Source organism: Arachis ipaensis, chromosome B05, assembly GCF_000816755.2.
Source record: "Arachis ipaensis cultivar K30076 chromosome B05, Araip1.1, whole genome shotgun sequence".
NCBI classification, from domain to species: domain Eukaryota; kingdom Viridiplantae; phylum Streptophyta; class Magnoliopsida; order Fabales; family Fabaceae; genus Arachis; species Arachis ipaensis.
In genome coordinates, this window is record NC_029789.2 from 30,217,520 (window position 1) to 30,235,129 (window position 17,610).

Consider the following 17,610-nt stretch of genomic DNA (forward strand, 5'->3'; position numbering starts at 1 on the left):
GAGCACTCCATCATGCTTCATGAAATAAGAGAAGATCAAGAAGCAATGAGGGAGGAGCAACAAAGACAGGGAAGAGACATAGAAGAGCTGTTCCTCAAGAAGAAAACGCCACCATCACTAAGGTGGATTCATTCCTTGTTCTTCTTTCTTCTGTTTTTCGTTTTCTATGTTATGTGCTTATCTATGTTTGTATCTTCACTACATGATCATTAGTAGTTAGTAACTTTGTCTTAAAGATATGAACGTCCTATGAATCCATCACCTCTCTTAAATGAAAATTGTTTTAATTCAAAAGAACAAGAAGTACATGAGTTTCGAATTTATCCTTGAACTTAGCTTAATTATATTGATGTGGTGACAATGCTTCTTGTTTTCTGAATGTATGCTTGAACAGTGCATATGTCTTTTGAAGTTGTTGTTTAAGAATGTTAAATATGTTGGCTCTTGAAAGAATGATGACTAGGAGACATGTTATTTGATAATCTGAAAAATCATAAAAATGATTCTTGAAGCAAGAAAAAGCAGCAAAAAAACAAAGCTTGCAGAAAAAAAAAAAGAAAAAAATAGGCGAAAAAAATATGAAGAAAAAGAAAAAGCAAGCAGAAAAAGCCAATAGCTCTTAAAACCAAAAGGCAAGGGCAAATAAAAAGGATCCCAAGGCTTTGAGCATCAGTGGATAGGAGGGCCTAAAGGAATAAAATCCTGGTCTAAGCGGCTAAACCAAGCTGTCCCTAACCATGTGCTTGTGGCGTGTAGGTGTCAAGTGAAAACTTGAGACTGAGCGGTTAAAGTCAAGGTCCAAAGCAAAAAAACAAAGAGTGTGCTTAAGAACCCTGGACACCTCTAATTGGGGACTTTAGCAAAGCTGAGTCACAATCTGAAAAGGTTCCCCCAATTATGTGTCTGTGGCATTTATGTATCCGGTGGTAATACTGGAAAACAAAGTGCTTAGGGCCACGGCCAAGACTCATAAAGAAGCTGTGTTCAAGAATCATCATACTGAACTAGGAGAGTCAATAACACTATTCAAAATCTGAAGTTCCTATAGATGCCAATCATTCTGAACCTCAATGGATAAAGTGAGATGCCAAAACTATTCAAGAGGCAAAAAGCTATAAGTCCCGCTCATATGATTGAAGCTATGTTTCATTGATAGTTTGGAATTTATAGTATATTCTCTTCTTTTTATCCTATTTGATTTTCAGTTGCTTGGGGACAAGCAACAATTTAAGTTTGGTGTTGTGATGAGCGGATAATTTATACGCTTTTTGGCATTGTTTTTAGTATGTTTTTAGTAGGATCTAGTTACTTTTAGGGATGTTTTCCTTAGTTTTTTTGTTAAATTCACATTTCTGGACTTTACTATGAGTTTGTGTGTTTTTCTGTGATTTCAGGTATTTTCTGGCTGAAATTGAGGGACTTGAGCAGAAATCAGATTCAGAGGTTGAAAAAGGACTGCTGATGCTGTTGGATTCTGACCTCCCTGCACTCAAAGTGAATTTTCTGGAGCTACAGAACTCGAAATGGTGCGCTTCCAATTGCGTTGGAAAGTAGACATCCAGGGCTTTCCAGAAATATATAATAGTCCATACTTTGGCCAAGAATTGACGACGTAAACTGGCGTTCAACGCCAGCTTTCTACCCAAATCTGGCGTCCAGCGCCAGAAAAGGATCCAAAACCAGAGTTGAACGCCCAAACTGGCACAAAAACTGGCGTTCAACTCCACAAATGGCCTCTGCACGTGCAACACTTAAGCTCAGCCCAAACACACACCAAGTGGGCCCCGGAAGTGGATTTATACATCAAATACTTACTCATGTAAACCCTAGTAGCTAGTTTATTATAAATAGGACCTCTTACTATTGTATTAGGCATCTTTGGTCTCAGTTTTAATTCATTGTTCATCTTAGGAGACTATTGATCTCGTTTAGGGGGCTGGCCATCTCGGCCATGCCTGGACCTTCACTTATGTATTTTCATACGGTAGAGTTTCTACACTCCATAGATTAAGGTGTGGAGCTCTGCTGTTCCTCAAAGATTAATGCAAAGTACTACTGTTTTCTATTCAATTCTTCTTATTTCTCTTCTAAGATATCCATTCGCACCCAAGAACGTGATGAAGGTGATGATTATGTGTGACGCTCATCATCCTTCTCCCTTATGAACGCGTGCCTGACAAACACTTCTGTTCTACATGAATTAAGCTAGAATGAGTATCTCTTAGATCTCCTAACCAGAATCTTCGTGGCGTAAGCTAGAATGATGGCGGCATTCAAGAGAATCCGGAAAGTCTAAACCTTGTCCGTGGTATTCCGAGTAGGATTCAATGATTGAATGACTGTGACGAGCTTCAAACTCGCGAGTGCTGGGCGTTAGTGACAGACGCAAAAGGAGGGTGAATCCTATTCCAGCATGATCGAGAACCGACAGATGAATAGCCGTGCCGTGACAGGGTGCGTGAGCATATTATTCACTAAGAGGAGGGGATGTAGCCACTGACAACGGTGATGCCCTTGCATACAGCCAGCCATGGAAAGGAGTAAGACAGATTGGATGAAGATAGCAGGAAAGGAGAGGTTCAGAGGAACAAAAAGCATCTCCATTCGCTTATCTGAAATTCCTACCAATGATTTACATAAGTATCTCTATCCCTATTTTATTATATAATATTCGAAAACTCCATGATTATTTTATATCCGCCTGACTGAGATTTGCAAGGTGACCATAGCTTGCTTCATACCAACAATCTCCGTGGGATTCGACCCTTACTCACGTAAGGTATTACTTGGACGACCCAGTGCACTTGCTGGTTAGTTGTATCGAAGTTGTGACAATTATGAATTAAGATCAGAGCACCAAGCTTTGGAGCCATTACCAGGATTTGTTTGAGCCTGGAGATCACAATTTCGTGCACCATTTATCAAGATCATTGGAGACTTCTCTACCTAGGTTGCCGTCTACTCCTTTATTTGAGTGGGTAAAACTTATCTCTATTAGATTTTCTGTCCTACTTGAGTATGGTATTCTTGAAACAGATGGCCAACTTAGGAGGCTTTGTGGAATTAAGCATAAGAGAAGGATGTTCAGTGGTTGGAGTTGCAAATCAAGACTCATCAAGGTTGAGATTTCAAGAGCTAGATGCAAGAGTTGGACTAGTGATCAATTGGTTGGATCTAAGAGAAGAGTTTGGTACTTCATTGAGAATTCGGATTGCTTGCCACCCGGTTGGAACAATAATGATCAACTTAAAAACGGGTGTAGAAACAAGATTTAGGATCCCGGCATAAAAGAGGATCAACTTTGGGAGCTCAAAGCTTGTGAAGAACTTCATCAAGGCTTGGTGAATTCACTTCGAAACGTTGGAGCTTATTGGAAGTCCAAGCGTTAGTAGAAGTTTCAAGATGAGTTCAAGCACAAGCCACCATGACAAGGATCTCACCAAATGTCCAACTTAAAGACTTTAACTAAAAGTGCTAGGTGGGAGACACCTCACCATGGTAAATTCTTCCTATTTTATCTTTTGTTTATATTGGTAATAAGTTGAATTTTCAACTTTAGTTGGGTTTATTTAGTTTAGGTTGTGGTTTTACCTGTTTAATAATGTTTGGATTTATTTTCATAACTTGTTGGTTTAAAACAAAAAAGTGTGTCCCACGCGTGCGCGTGGCCGACGCGCACGCGTCACATTGAACTTTGCTCTCTAGTTCAAACAAACAGAAAGTTGTGCTGGAACGGTGCGGGTAGGGTGCTAGACGCACAACCCAACTCATGCGTACGCTTTGCTGACGCCTACGCGTCATTTTCCTTTTTGGCCATCCACGCGTGGGCGTGGCCAATGCGCACGCGTCGTACCTAAATGTTGTCCCAGTACTTATGAACAGAGAGTTGTACGACAAGTGTTCTGAAACTGTGTGTTTCGCACAATTTTCATCCACACATACGCGTGCTTCACGCGTATGCGTCATATTCCTTTTTCTACCTTCACACGTTCGCGTCGACGACGCGTACGCGTGGATTCAAATATGATAACCCCTGGCGCGAGTGCCCTAGCCCATTCGCGTAGCCTACCTCACCCCCCACCAACGTCCCTTTCTCTTCTCCAACGTTCCCCTCTTTTCTTCTTCAAACTCACAGAACCTCCATTACCACCACCATCAACCTCCACCAATCACCACTGCCCACACCGTCCGACGACCCCAAGCCGCCGCCGACCAACCCTCTCTCTTCCCTTTTCTCTTCTTTTCCTTCTTCTTCTCTCTCTCTTCCTCTCTCCTTTTCCCCTTTCTTTCTTTCTTCTTCCATTCTTTCCCGGTTCGTCTTCTTCGCTACCACCAGCTCCGCCACGGCACCACTATAACCGCCGGCGTCCCCTCCACCGTTCCTTCCCTTTCCTCTGCCTATTTCTATTTTGCTTCTTCCCAGGTTCCAATTCCATCTGTTTTAACTTCTGCTTCTATTTTTTAATTTCCTTTGATTAAATTCCATGTTAGTGTTAGTTGATTAGGTTGCTGTTTGATTAGGTTAGCTTAGCTGAATTAGGTGGTTAGGTAGTTAACTGATTTTGTAGTGGATTTAGGTTTGAATTCTGTTGTTTATTCTCTCTGAAATTGGTTTTTCTGTTGCTGGTAATGACTTGCCCTGTGTTAATTTGGTTTCCTGCTGCTGCAATTTCTGTTTTACTTTAAACCACTTACTGTTGTTTCTTGCTGCTGTGCTTTGCTTTGTTTAGTGATGATGATGTTGATATTCTATGATATAGTACATGTTGCTGTTGTTGCTAATTTTGGGTGCTACTGCTGTTTGATGATGCCTTGGTTTATAATGCTCAATTCATATAAAAAGTTATTGTGTTTTGGCTCTTGTTAAACCTATGCTAAGTTCATATGGATTGTAATTGCTGCTCATGTTTGCATATGCACCTTTGTCTATATGATATTATAGTTGCTGGTTTTGCTTGAATCGTTCTGAGATTCATATGAGTTGCTGATTCTATTTGAAATTAAATCTGAGTTGTTGATTTGCTGCTATTTGTTTAATTCGGGAACGCTCAATTTACTGCCGGAATGCTGCCCAAATTTTTTTTCTGAAAACTGTTTTACTCTTAACTTCCACTCATGAATTAACTTTAGTACTTTTGAATTGGGATTTATTTGGTTTGAACCAAAGTCAATTCATGGGGTGATGGGTTTGCATTTCCGTTCCTTTTGGTTCCCTTTCCATTTGAACTTATGATTGACGGAATCAAGGCACTAATTGACGGATTTCTGTGTCAAATAGGTCCTTGGTTAACCAAGTCAATGTGAACCTCTTTTGTGCTTTCATTCCTTCAAGCTTAGTCAAACTTTTTCATTTTCATGGTTCAAATTCGATTTCCACTATCTTTGACCAGAGAAGTGACTTTCATTCAATTCTATATTTGACTTGAACTTGTTTCCTTATATGTAGGTTCTTTATTTTTGTATTAATTGGTGATTTTCACTGGTGTAAACCTTTCTAAATGGTGATTGTTTTCAGTACTCTTTTGGGTTTCACCAAGTGCTCATTTCACTTTCTTCCACACCAATTCTTACAAATTTAGTGATCAATTACATTGTTAATGATTTCAATTCTTTGTGTGCTTCTTGCATTACATATTTCATCGTCAATGATTTGTATTATATGTATGGATGTGAGCTTGCTTGATCTTAAACTTTGTGAATGATGCACGGAATTGTGATCACACTTTTCACAACTCCGGTACAACTAACCAGCAAGTGCCCTGGGTCGTCCAAGTAATAAAACCTTACACGAGTAAGGGTCGATCCCATGGAGATTGCCGGCTTGAAGCAAGCTATGGTCATCCTGTAAATCTTAGTCAGGCGGATTCAATTGGTTATGAGTTTTGATAATTGAAAGATAAATAAAACATAAATCAAAATAAAGATACTTATGTAATTCATTGGTGGGAATTTCAGATAAGCGTTCGGAGATGCTTTGTTGATTCTGAACCTCTGCTTTCCTATTGTCTTCATCCAATCATGCGTGCTCCCTTCCATGGCAAGATGTATGTTGGTGGATCACCATTGTCAATGGCTACCATTCGTCCTCTCAGTGAAAATGGTCCAGGTACAGTTTCTGTACAGCTAATCAACTGTCGGATCTCTCGTCTCGGATGAAAAATACCAGGCACAGCTACTGCACGGCTAATCATCTGTCGGTTCTCACTTGTGTCAGAATAGGATCTCTCTATCCTTTTGCACACTGTCACTGCGCCCAACATTCGTGAGTTTGAAGCTCGTCACAATCATCCCGTCCCAGATCCTACTTGGAATACCACAGACAAGGTTTAGACTTTTCGGATCTCAAGAATGCTACCAATTGGTTCTAGCCTCTACCACGAAGGTTCTAATCTCACGGATTCGAATGCTCTATTGTCAGGAGAGGCAAGTCAAATCCATGGATTAGAGACCCAAGAGACTATACTCCGGCTGTCGTCCAATGACTACGTTGAACATCATGTAGACCGCTTGTGGTTGTCAGGCACGCGGATTTTGGCTAAGCGAGTAACAAAGATAGTGGGTGATTGTCACGGGTCACCCCTTCATTCTAAATTAACTGAATTAAGTACGAGAGTATATCTTGGAGAAGAAGTAAGCGTGAATTGAAAGAGAAACAATAGTACTTGCATTAATTCATGAAGAACAGCAGAGCTCCGCACCTTAATCTATGAGGTGTCGAAACTCCACTGTAGAAAATACATAAGAGAAAAAGGTCTAGGCATGGCCGAATGGCCAGCCTCCCAAATGTGAAAAATGGCATAAGCTTCCTTGAATACAATAGTAAAAAGTGCTATTTATACTAAACTAGTTACTAAGGATTACAGAAAATAAGTAACTAAGTGCAGATAGTGCAAAAATCCACTTCTGGGGCCTACTTGGTGTGTGCTTGGGCTGAGCATTGAGCTTTACACATGCATAGGCCTTTTCTAGAGTTAAACGCCAGCTTGGATGCCAGTTTGGGCGTTTAACTCCAGTTTTGGTGCCAGTTCCAGCGTTTTATGCCAGAAAAGGGTCTCTGGCTGGTGTTTAACGCCAGTTTGGGCCATCAAATCTCGAGCAAAGTATGAACTATTATATATTTCTGGAAAGCCCAAGATGTTAGCTTTCCATCCCAATTAATAACGCGCCAATTAGACTTCTGTAGCTCCAAAAAATCGTGTTTGAGTGCAGGGAGGTCAGAATATAACAGCATCTGCAGTCATTTCTCAGCCTCTGAATCAGATTTTTGCTCAGGTCCCTCAATTTCAGCCAGAAAATGCCTGAAATTACAGAAAAACACACAAACTCATAGTAAAGTCCAGAAATATGATTTTTGCATAAAAACTAATAAAAATATAATAAAAAGTAACTAAAACATACTAAAAACTACCTAAAAACAATGCCAAAAAGCATATAAATTATCCGCTCATCACAACCCCAAACTTAAATTGTTGCTTGTCCCCAAGCAACCAAAAACAAAATAAGATAAAAAGAAGAGAAAATACAATAAATTTCAAAATATCAATGAAGCTTAGTTCCAATTAGATGAGCTGGACTAATAGCTTTTTGCTTCTGAATAGTTTTGGCATCTCACTTTATCCTTTGAAGTTCAGAATGATTGGCATCCATAGGAACTCAGAATTCAAATAGTGTTATTGATTTTCCTAGTTTAGTATGTTGATTCTTGAACACAGCTACTTTATGAGTCTTGGTTGTGACCCTTAGCATTTTGTTTTCCAGTATTACCACCGGATACATAAATGCCACAGATACATAATTGGGTGAACCTTTTTAGATTGTGACTCAGCTTTGCTAGAGTCCCTAGTTAGAGGTGCACAGAGTTCTTAAGCACACTCTTTTTCTTTGGATCACAACTTTTACCACTCAGTCCCAAGCTTTTCACTTGGACCTTCATGACACGAGCACATGGTTAGGGATAGCTTGATTTAGCCGCTTAGGCCAGGATTTTATTTCTTTGTGCCCTCCTATCCATTAATGCTCAAAGCCTTGGATCCTTTTTACCCTTGCCTTTTAGTTTAAAGGGTTATTGGCTTTTTGCTCTTGCCTTTTGGTTTAAAGAGCTATTGGCTTTTTCTGCTTGCTTTTTCTTTTTCTTTCTTTTTCTTTCTTTTTCTTTATTTTTTGCCATTTTTTTTCGCAAGCTTTGTGTTTTTCATTGCTTTTTCTTGCTTCAAGAATCAATTTTATAATTTTTTAGATTATCAATAATATTTCTCTTTTTTTCATTATTCTTTCAAGAGCCAACGATTTTAACATTCATAAACTTCACTATCAAAAATATGCACTGTTCAAGCATTCATTCAGAAAACAAAAAGTATTGCCACCACATCAAAATAATTAAACTATTTTCAAGATAGAATTCGAAATTCATGTACTTCTTTTTCTTTTTCAGAAAACATTTTTCATTTAAGAAAGGTGAAAGATTCATGGAACATTCATAGCTTTAAGACATAGACACTAAACACTAATGATCATGTAATGAAGACACAAACATAGTCAAAACATAAAGCATAAAAACTGAAAACAGAAAAGAAAATAAACAAGGAGATTAAAGAACGGGTCCACCTTAGTGATGGTGGTTTCTTCTTCCTCTTGAAGAACCAATGGAGTTCTTGAGCTCCTCTATGTCTCTTTCTTGCCTTTGTTGTTCCTCTCTCATGGCCTTTTGGTCCTCTCTGATTTCATGGAGGATGATGGAGTGCTCTTGGTGCTCCACTCTTAGTTGCTCCATGTTGAAACTCAATTCTCCTAAGGAGGTGTTGAGTTGCTCCCAATAGTTGTGTGGAGAAAAATGCATCCCTTGAGGCATCGCAGGGATTTCTTGATGAGAGACTTCCTTATGCTCTTGTTGAGGTCTATGAGTGGGCTCTCTTGCTTGCTCCATCCTCTTTCTAGTGATGGGCTTTTGAGATGAATCTCTCCATCTCCCATGACTCGGAGTTGGAAGCAACTGCCTTCCCTTTCCTCTTCCTAGAGGTTTTCCGGCCTTAGGTGCCATTAATGGTTATAGAAAAACAAAAAGCAGAGCTTTTTTCCATACCAAACTTAAAAGGTTTGCTCGTCCTTGAGAAAAAGAAGAAAGAAAGGATTAGAGGAAGAATATATGGAGGAGATAGAAGTGTGTGAATGGTTCGGCCAAGGGGGGGTTTTAGGCGGTTATGATGTGTGAAAATGAAGGAGTGATGAGGGGCTTATATAGGAGTGGAGTGGAGAGGGAATTCTTGTAATAGGGGTTGGGTTTGGGAGGGAGATGGTTTGAATTTGAATGGGTGCGGGTAGGTGGGTTGTATGATGGTTTTGGAGGAGAAATGGAGGTGATTGGTGGAGGTTATTTTGGGGAAGAGTGTTATAGAAAGGTGTGAAAAGGAGAGAAAATTAGTTGGGGTAGGTGGGGATCCTGTGGGATCCACAGATCCTGGGGTGTCAAGGAATTCTGGTCCCTGCACCTTTCTGGCATTTAAACGCCCCTGGATAGCCCTTTCTAGCGTTTAAACGCCAGTCTGCTACCTTTCCTGGCATTAAACGCCAGGCTGATGCCCCTTTCTAGCGTTTAACGCCAGCCAGACACCATTTTCTGGTGTTAAACGCCAATCTGTCTACCAATTCTGGTGTTTAACGCTCAAAATGCTGCCAGACTGAGCGTTAAACGCCCATTCTTCTATCCTTATTGGCGTTTAAATGCCAGTACGCCTGTCCTCCAGGGTGTGCTATTTTTGATGCTGTTTTTGATTCCGCTTTAATTCTACAGCTGTTTTGTGACTCCACATGATCATCAACCTAAAGAAAACATAAACTAACAATGGAAAATAAAATGAAAAAGTAATTAACATAGATAAATAAGATTGGGTTGCCTCCCAATAAGCGCTTCTTTAATGTCAATAGCTTGATAGTGAGCTCTTATAGAGCTTCACAGACACTCAGAGCATGATGGTGGCCTCCCAACACCAAACTTAGAGTTTGAATGTGGGGGCTCTGCTTGACTCTGTATTGAGAGAAGCTTTTCATGCTTCCTCTCCATGGTTACAGAGGAAGATCCTTGAGCCTTAAACACAAGGTAGTCCTCATTCAGTTGCAGGATTAACTCTCTTCTTTCCACATCAATCACAGCTCTTACTGTGGCTAGGAAGGGCCTTTCAAGGATGATGCATTCATCCTCATCCTTCCTAGTGTCTAGGATTATGAAGTCAGCAGGGATGTAAAGGCCTTCAACCTTCACTAAGACATCCTCTACAAGTCCATAAGCCTGTTTCATTGATTTGTCTGCCATCTCTAGTGAGATTCTTGCAGCTTGTACCTCAAAGATCTCCAGTTTCTCCATTACAGAGAGTGGTATGAGGTTAATACTTGAACCAAGGTCACACAGAGCCTTCTCAAAGGTCATGGTGACTATGGTGCAAGGAATTAAGAACCTTCCAGGATCCGGTTTCTTTTGAGGTAATTTTTGCTGAACCAAGGCATTCAGTTCATTGATGAGCAATAGAGGTTCATCCTCCCAAGTCTCATTACCAAATAACTTGGCATTCAGCTTCATGATTGTTCCTAGATACCGAGTAACTTGCTCTTCAACAATATCTTCATCCTCTTTAGAGGAAGAATACTTATCAGAGCTCATGAATGGCAACAGTAAGTTCAGTGGAATCTTTATGGTCTCTGTATGAGTCTCAGATTCCTTTGGTTCCTCATTAGGGAACTCCTTAGTGGTTAGTGGATGTCCATTGAGGTCTTCCTCACTGGAAATCACTGCCTCTTCCTCCTCTATAGGTTTGGCCACTTTGGATATATTGATGGCCTTGCACTCACTCTTTGGATTCTCTTCTATATTGCTTGGGAGAGTACTGTGAGGGATTTCAGTAATTCTTTTACTCAGCTGACCCACTTGTGCCTCCAAATTTCTGATGGAGGACCTTGCTTCAGTCATGAAACTGAGAGTGGTCTTAGATAGATCAGAGACTATGGTTGCTAAGTTAGAGAGGCTCTGCCTCGAATTCTCTATCTGTTGTTGAGAAGATGATGGAAAATGTTTGCTATTGCCAAACCAAATTTTCCCACCATTATTATTATTGAAGCCTTGTTGAGGCTTCTGTTAATCCTTCCATGAGAAATTTGGATGATTTCTCAATGAAGGATTATAGGTGTTTCCATAAGATTCTCCCATGTAATTCACCTCTTCCCTTGCAGGATTCTCAGGGTCATAAGCTTCTCCTTCAGAGGAAGCTTCTTTAGTACTGCCGGATGCAGCTTGCATTCTAGTCAGATTCTGAGAAATCATATTGACTTACTGAGTCAATATTTTATTCTGAGCTAATATGGCATTCAGAGTATCAATCTCAAGAACTCCTTTCTTCTGAGTCATCCCATTATTCACAAGATTTCTTTCAGAAGTATACATGAACTAGTTATTTGCAACCATTTTAATGAGTTCCTGGGCTTCTGCAGGTGTTTTCTTCAGATGAAGAGATCCACCAGCAGAGTGGTCCAATAACATCTTGGACAATTCAGACAGACCATCATAGGATATACCTAAGATGCTCCATTCTAAAAGCATATCAGAAGGACACCTTCTAATCAATTGCTTGTATCTTTTCCAAAAAGCAATGAGCTATCCTGGGTCAGAAGATCATCAAAGGTCTGAATCCTTTCTTGGAGCAAAAGACAAGATCAACGGTTCAGATTGAAGAAGCTTGATGAAAAGGGTTGAGAGAGGTCGATGCATGTTAGTTTTTGGTTTTTCCTCTCTCTTCTCTATGTCCAAACCATTACTGTTTTTGGTTGGAGAAGAAGTTGCTTGGTTGAACCGGTTTCAACTTTGGAAGTTTCTCCTTCTATATTAAGGGTAAACGGCCAAGGGTTGAGATCAAGGAGAGAAAGTGAAAGCACAGAGTTCTCATAGCTTCCCAAGCTATTTGAAGTTCTTCTCTTTTAATGAGTTTCATTTTGTTTTCTTTTTCTTAGTATTGTTTGTCTGAGTCTCATGGTAAAAGGCAACATGGTGAGGTTTGTAAGAAAAAGCCAGTGAGAGGTAAAAGGCAGTGAGCATGCAATATTAGAGAAAAAGCCATAAATGTCTCAGAGTTTCCTTGTACATCTTTCTGTTGTATTTCATGATTCCGTGGGAATTCTCTTGCAAGTTGGGATAGCACTTTACGGTTGAAAGCTAGGTTTTGAGTCCTAGTTAAATTCAGATTGGGTGTAGAATCTAGTTTTGTCCTTGATAGGATTGGGTAGATCCTAGGGAAGGAAATTGGTGTCTGTAATGTTGTGATAACATAGTGAAATTCTATCATTGTTGTGATGGAGACTGGATGTAGGCCACATTGCACTTAGTGGCTAAATTAGGATATATCTGGTGTTAATTCTTCTTCTCTACTCCTTTCTCTGTTTCTACTAATCAGGAGACGAAAACAAAAGTATCTCTCAACTCGACACGAGACAAAACAAAAGTGTCTCTCAACTCATTACAACATTTTGGGTCTATGGCCACGGTTTTTTTGGTCACGGTAAAAAACCGTGACCATAGACGCTCTATGGTCACGGTTTTTTAGGGTGACAAAAAAAGTTAAGGTTACGGTTTTTTTGGAAAGGGTGACCATAGAGTACCTATGGTCACAGTTTTTTAAAAAGGGTGGACTAAAAGGGTCTATGGTCACGGTTTTAAGGGGTGACCTAAAGGGGTCTATGGTCACAGTTTCTTACAGTGACCAAAAAGGGTCTATGGTCACGGTTCTTCAAAAAAGGGTGACCTAAAAAGACCTATGATCACGGTTTCGGAGGGTGACCTAAAGGGATCTATGGTCACAGTTTTGAGAGGTGGCCTAAAAGGGTTTATGATCACGGTTTTGGGGGTGACCTAAAATGATCTATGGTCACGGTTTTTTACAGTGACCAAAAAAGGGCTATGGTCACGTTTTTTCAAAAAAGGGTGACCTAAAAGGGTTTATGGTCACGGTTTTGGGCGGTGACCAAAAGGGGTCTATGGTCACGGTTTTGGGGGTGGCCTAAAAGGGTCTATGGTCACGATTTTGGTGGGAGACTTAAAGGTGTCTATGGTCACGGTTTTTCGAAAGGGTGACCTAAAAAGGTCTATGGTCACGGTTTTGGGGGGTGACCTAGAGGTCTATGGTTACAATTTTAGAGGCTGACCTAAAGGGGTCTATGGTCACGATTTTAGGGAGTGACCTAAAAGGGTCTATGGTCACAGTTTTTTACAGTGACCAAAAAGAGACTATGGTCACGGTTTTTAAGAAGGGTGACCTAAAAGAGTCTATGGTCATGGTTTTGGGTGGTGACCTAAAGGGGTCTATGGTCACGATTTTTGGGGATGACTTAAAGGAGTCTATGGTCACAGTTTTGGGAGTGACCTAAAGGGGTCTATGGTCACAGTTTTAATCATTTAAATTAAAAAAAGATTTAAAACTTAATAATATAAAAAATGATTTAATAACTTAATAACGGATGAAAAACTAGCCCAGTGACTAATTATATATAATGCCAAATTTGTTTTAATTATAGTTTAAGTTTTAGCCATGGTATAGTATAAGATAATTGGAATAATATAAAAATTAATTTTGTACACTAAAAATTTAACCATTAAATCGATTATTAAATTTTGTGCTTTAATTAGGGAAAAAATGATGCCGTCTCTTGTTTATTTGAAAAAAAAATTTGAAATACAGTAGCCCAATTCGTAACACTGAAGGAAATTGAAGGAAATTGAACCCCCCCTCTTTCTTCCCCCAATTCGTAACACTATGAGAGTGAGACCTCTGAAGGAAATTGAAACTGCAAAACCCTAGCCCCTTATTGTTGCCGCCGTCCCAAGCTTTTGAGCGCCGCCGCCGTCCCAAGCTCCTCAACGCCGACGCCGTCCCCAGGTCTTCAGTGTCGTCGCTTCTTCCTCTTCCTTGTCTTGGAAAACCCAGAAAGCTTAGCACGTCTTCTTCATCTTCGTTGGCTTCTCTGTTCGTGGCTTGGAGTAGCACGCCATCGGGTCGCCGCTTGCCGTCGTCTCGCCTATCTCGTTGTCTCGCTGGTTGCCATCCGTCGAAGGTTAGTGGCCTCCGCTTCTTCTTTTGAAGTTCTGAAATTGTTGTTCAATCATGGCGGTTCCCTTTTTCTTGTAATCTTCTGTAGTTGCCTGTTGCTGATGGATCTGTCTTATATTTGCGGGTTGGTGATGGCTGTCATTTTTTTTCCCAAATTTATGGATGGCTGGCTTTGTTTCAAATCTTTGTAAAATAACTCATGATTTGCTTTGTTTCAAATATTTATATAATTGTTTCCAAATGTAAATGAATCAAGAGGGCTTTGTTAATTTGTCAATAAATAACTCATTATAAAACTATTGTAGGTATGATGCAGTTTGAGACCTGTGATGCAGTTTCTCTGGACCAATATCACTGATGATCAATCATAGGTATGATGATGAAAATAACATTATATTAGAGGCTATTGTCACGCCCCGTATACTTATTGTTACACTTATGTCACTTAATTAATTTTTTTAAAAATATTCTTTTATTGAATTACACAACTTCACAAACATTTTTTTTCAAGTTTCTATTTGTCATCATTTTTGTTTACTATATATATGCTCAATGTTCTGAAATAATTATTAATATTTTGTTATCAGCATCTTCTTCCAACTCTTTTGTTTTAAATTTACTGATTTAGTCTGAATTTTTTGTTCAAATTTACTGATGGCTCTGTTTTGTAATTACTAGTTGCTGATAGCTCTTAATTTTTTTATTCAAATTTACTGATGGGTTTGTTTTGTAATTGCTGGTTTTCCTGGGTGAAGATTTAGTGTTTTGGAATGTTTTATAATGGCACAAAAGTATAAAGACAAATGTTATTCAGAGAGATGATGAAAAATCATCCAATGACTGTACCTGAACTGCATTTTAGAAAATTAGTTCAATTTTGTAGTCTTGATATCATCAAAGTATGTTATTTTCACAACTTTCTTGGCTTTATTAATGGTATCGTGTATTTAACTAACTTTATGTATTTTTACATTGCAATAATATATAGGTTATTTCTGACAAAAATCGTGAAAATAGATCCAAACAAAAATGGAATCATCGAATGGATCCAATTAGTTTTGAATTTACGCGCTAAACTGGTATTATATTTGTGCTTTGCATTTAAGTATCTTTGCATCTTTCATGTCATCTGTGTTGACTTCATCTGTGTTGACTTCGAATAATCTTGGTGGTTTCTTTGTAGCGTGCAAAAAAAGAGGACAATGAAGATCCATCACAGTCTGAGATGTTTGTTGTAACTCGTACTAACAAGAAAGGAGAGACTGATTTGGGAACACAAGAGACGATTGTGAGTTGTTTAGTTTCGTAGAAATGTACACTAAAAGAAATGTGTAAATCATTTTTTTTAAGCATATGCGCACATGAACTTATTTCAATTTTACTTGTGTGTAATAGGATCATCTTCAAAATTGGAAGCAAGCTGGATACAGTGATGATGAAGCACTTCAAACGGTTTTTGGAAAGGAGAGACATGGTAGAGTTCGTTTCTATGGTCGATCAGTCACAAAATCCTCTATTAAAAAGGATAAGCAAATCCGACAAATGCAACAACAACATACTGAAGTGGTTTCAACTATCGAGAAAAATCAAAATAACTTAACTTCCAAGTTGGATGGTTTAACGAGCTTGGTCAAAATGTTGTTGCAACAAGTTAATCCTGGTATGAGTGCGGAACAAGTGCAAGTAATGATAGAAGCTGCCCAACAATCTCCGCCTGATGCAAGTAGTACACCAAATGATGCGAGGCGAAGCATTTCTCCTTCACTGGGATCGAACCATGTGTCAAAAAATATGGAAGTAAGTACTATCAAAATTAGTAGTTAAATTAATAGTGGCTGATTGCTGTTGATGTTAATTTTATTGTTGATTTTATTGGCCTTAAGCGAATTTACAATAGAATCTAGTTTATTATCAAATTAAAAATTTCAACCACTATATAAAATAATTGCACTATTTTATCAAATTAAAAAGATTTTACATGGTCATCAAATTGGACATTTGGCTAATTGGCTCCATGAGTACATATTGAATAAAAGAGTAAGAAACTAATTACGAACTAAGATGCATAACCTACCATTGTTTCCTTTCAGAAGGTATAGAAAAATAGATAAAGCAATAATAATACATGAAGGTGAAGGGGTAGCAATCATCATTGACTCAGTACTCAGTAATATATAGCGTAAATAACAAACAACATGGGAGGAGGGAACAAAGAAAACAAAAGCGAAAGCGTTGTATCCATGGAGATGAACAAGCTCCCCTAAAATCCCGCTTCGAACTTAATTAATGCACCCTATAACGTTTGGACAAATATTATTCGAAATTCTTTGCATCACATGAAGATTAATTCAAGAGAAAAATAATAAAAGAAAGAAGAATACAATACAAATATTTTTTCTTTTTCTATTATTATTATTATTATTATTATTATTATTATTATTATTATTATTATTATTATTATTATTATTATTATTATTCTGGTTTTTCTGTTTCACTGGTGTTGATTACTTGATTTGTTTGATGGGTTGGAAGCTAATAATAGTATTTCGGTATTACCTTATTTTTTAAGCTTCTATTTTGGTTGTGGTTGTTTCTTTGTGCTGAATTTTTTTGAGTTTTAAGAGACTTCAATAGGGGAGTTAAAGTTCCACTCAAAGATAGATGAAAAATATATAAACATTACCAAATGCTCCTTGTTATAAACCTTAGCAAATGCTCCTTGTTATTTAGTGGTTAAAATTTTCATGTTGATTGATTTATTTAACTTGTGCTCTATTCATTACTCAAATGTACTGCATGCATCATCAAAAACATTTTTGTTCTGTTCTAACTTCTTTATTTCTTTTGCTAGCAAGAGGACATGTGTGAAGAAAATATGTTCTATACAAATATAAGATGGGATGGGTCTTATAATGATTTTGGTTATCTAAATGTATTATTTTGATGTGTTCTTTACATTTTGATAAGAGACTTTATCCGATATTACATGTAATGGATAAATTACACCCTATTTTGATTAATGTTGTAATGGATATCTAGTTTTTAATGAAACTTTTATGATTTATATTTATTGAATTTCTCATTCTTAGATTTATTTTGTGATTATCATCATTTTGGGATGTGATTATGCTCTAAAAAAATTCATAAAATAAAACAGGCTATGGTCACAGTAAAAACTGTGACTATAGATAAGTTATGGCCACGGTGAAAACTATGACCATAGATAAGGCTATGGTCACGACAAAAAACCGTGACCATAGATAAGGCTATGGTTACGGTTTTAAGGAGGGGGTGACCATAGATAAGCTATGGCCACGGTGAAAGCTGTGACTATAGATAAGGCTATGGTTACGTTTTTAAGGTTGGGTGACCATAGAGGCTATGGTCGTGGTGAAAAACCATGACCAAAGATAAGGCTATGGTCACGGTTTAAGGAGGGGTGACTATAGGGGCTATGGTCACGGTTTTTGAGAGGGGTGATGGTGCACGAATTGTGAGTCACACTTTTCACAACTCGTACCACTGACCA

General features: G+C 38.5%; 1 protein-coding gene and 1 long non-coding RNA gene across 3 annotated transcripts in view; both read left to right on the top strand.

Annotated features, from left to right (window-relative positions):
* LOC110262795 overlaps positions 1-8,345 on the top strand; it is a 13,922-nt gene extending 5,577 nt beyond the window's left edge. The window contains exon 3 of the long non-coding RNA XR_002347794.1: positions 8,333-8,345. This is a non-coding gene — a long non-coding RNA (uncharacterized LOC110262795). The remainder of the gene's footprint in view (positions 1-8,332) is intronic.
* Positions 13,692-17,154, top strand: LOC107643452. 2 transcript variants are annotated; one of them, XM_021123488.1, is made up of 6 exons: positions 13,692-14,085; positions 14,387-14,452; positions 15,070-15,160; positions 15,265-15,369; positions 15,477-15,878; positions 16,937-17,127. In XM_021123488.1, the coding sequence occupies exons 2-6, from the start codon at positions 14,439-14,441 to the stop codon at positions 16,973-16,975; spliced, it is 651 nt and encodes a 216-aa protein (XP_020979147.1). In that variant the 5' UTR covers positions 13,692-14,085; positions 14,387-14,438; the 3' UTR covers positions 16,976-17,127. The 2 variants fall into 2 exon arrangements, with proteins under 2 accessions (XP_020979147.1, XP_016202589.1); XM_016347103.2 differs by having other exon boundaries at positions 13,696-14,085; positions 16,933-17,154.

Coding starts and splice junctions, on each gene's coding strand:
- LOC107643452 (XM_016347103.2), top strand. Junction 15,161..15,264: donor TGAATTTACGCGCTAAACTG/GTATTATATTTG, acceptor GTTTCTTTGTAG/CGTGCAAAAAAAGAGGACAA. Junction 15,879..16,932: donor ATGTGTCAAAAAATATGGAA/GTAAGTACTATC, acceptor TTCTTTTGCTAG/CAAGAGGACATGTGTGAAGA.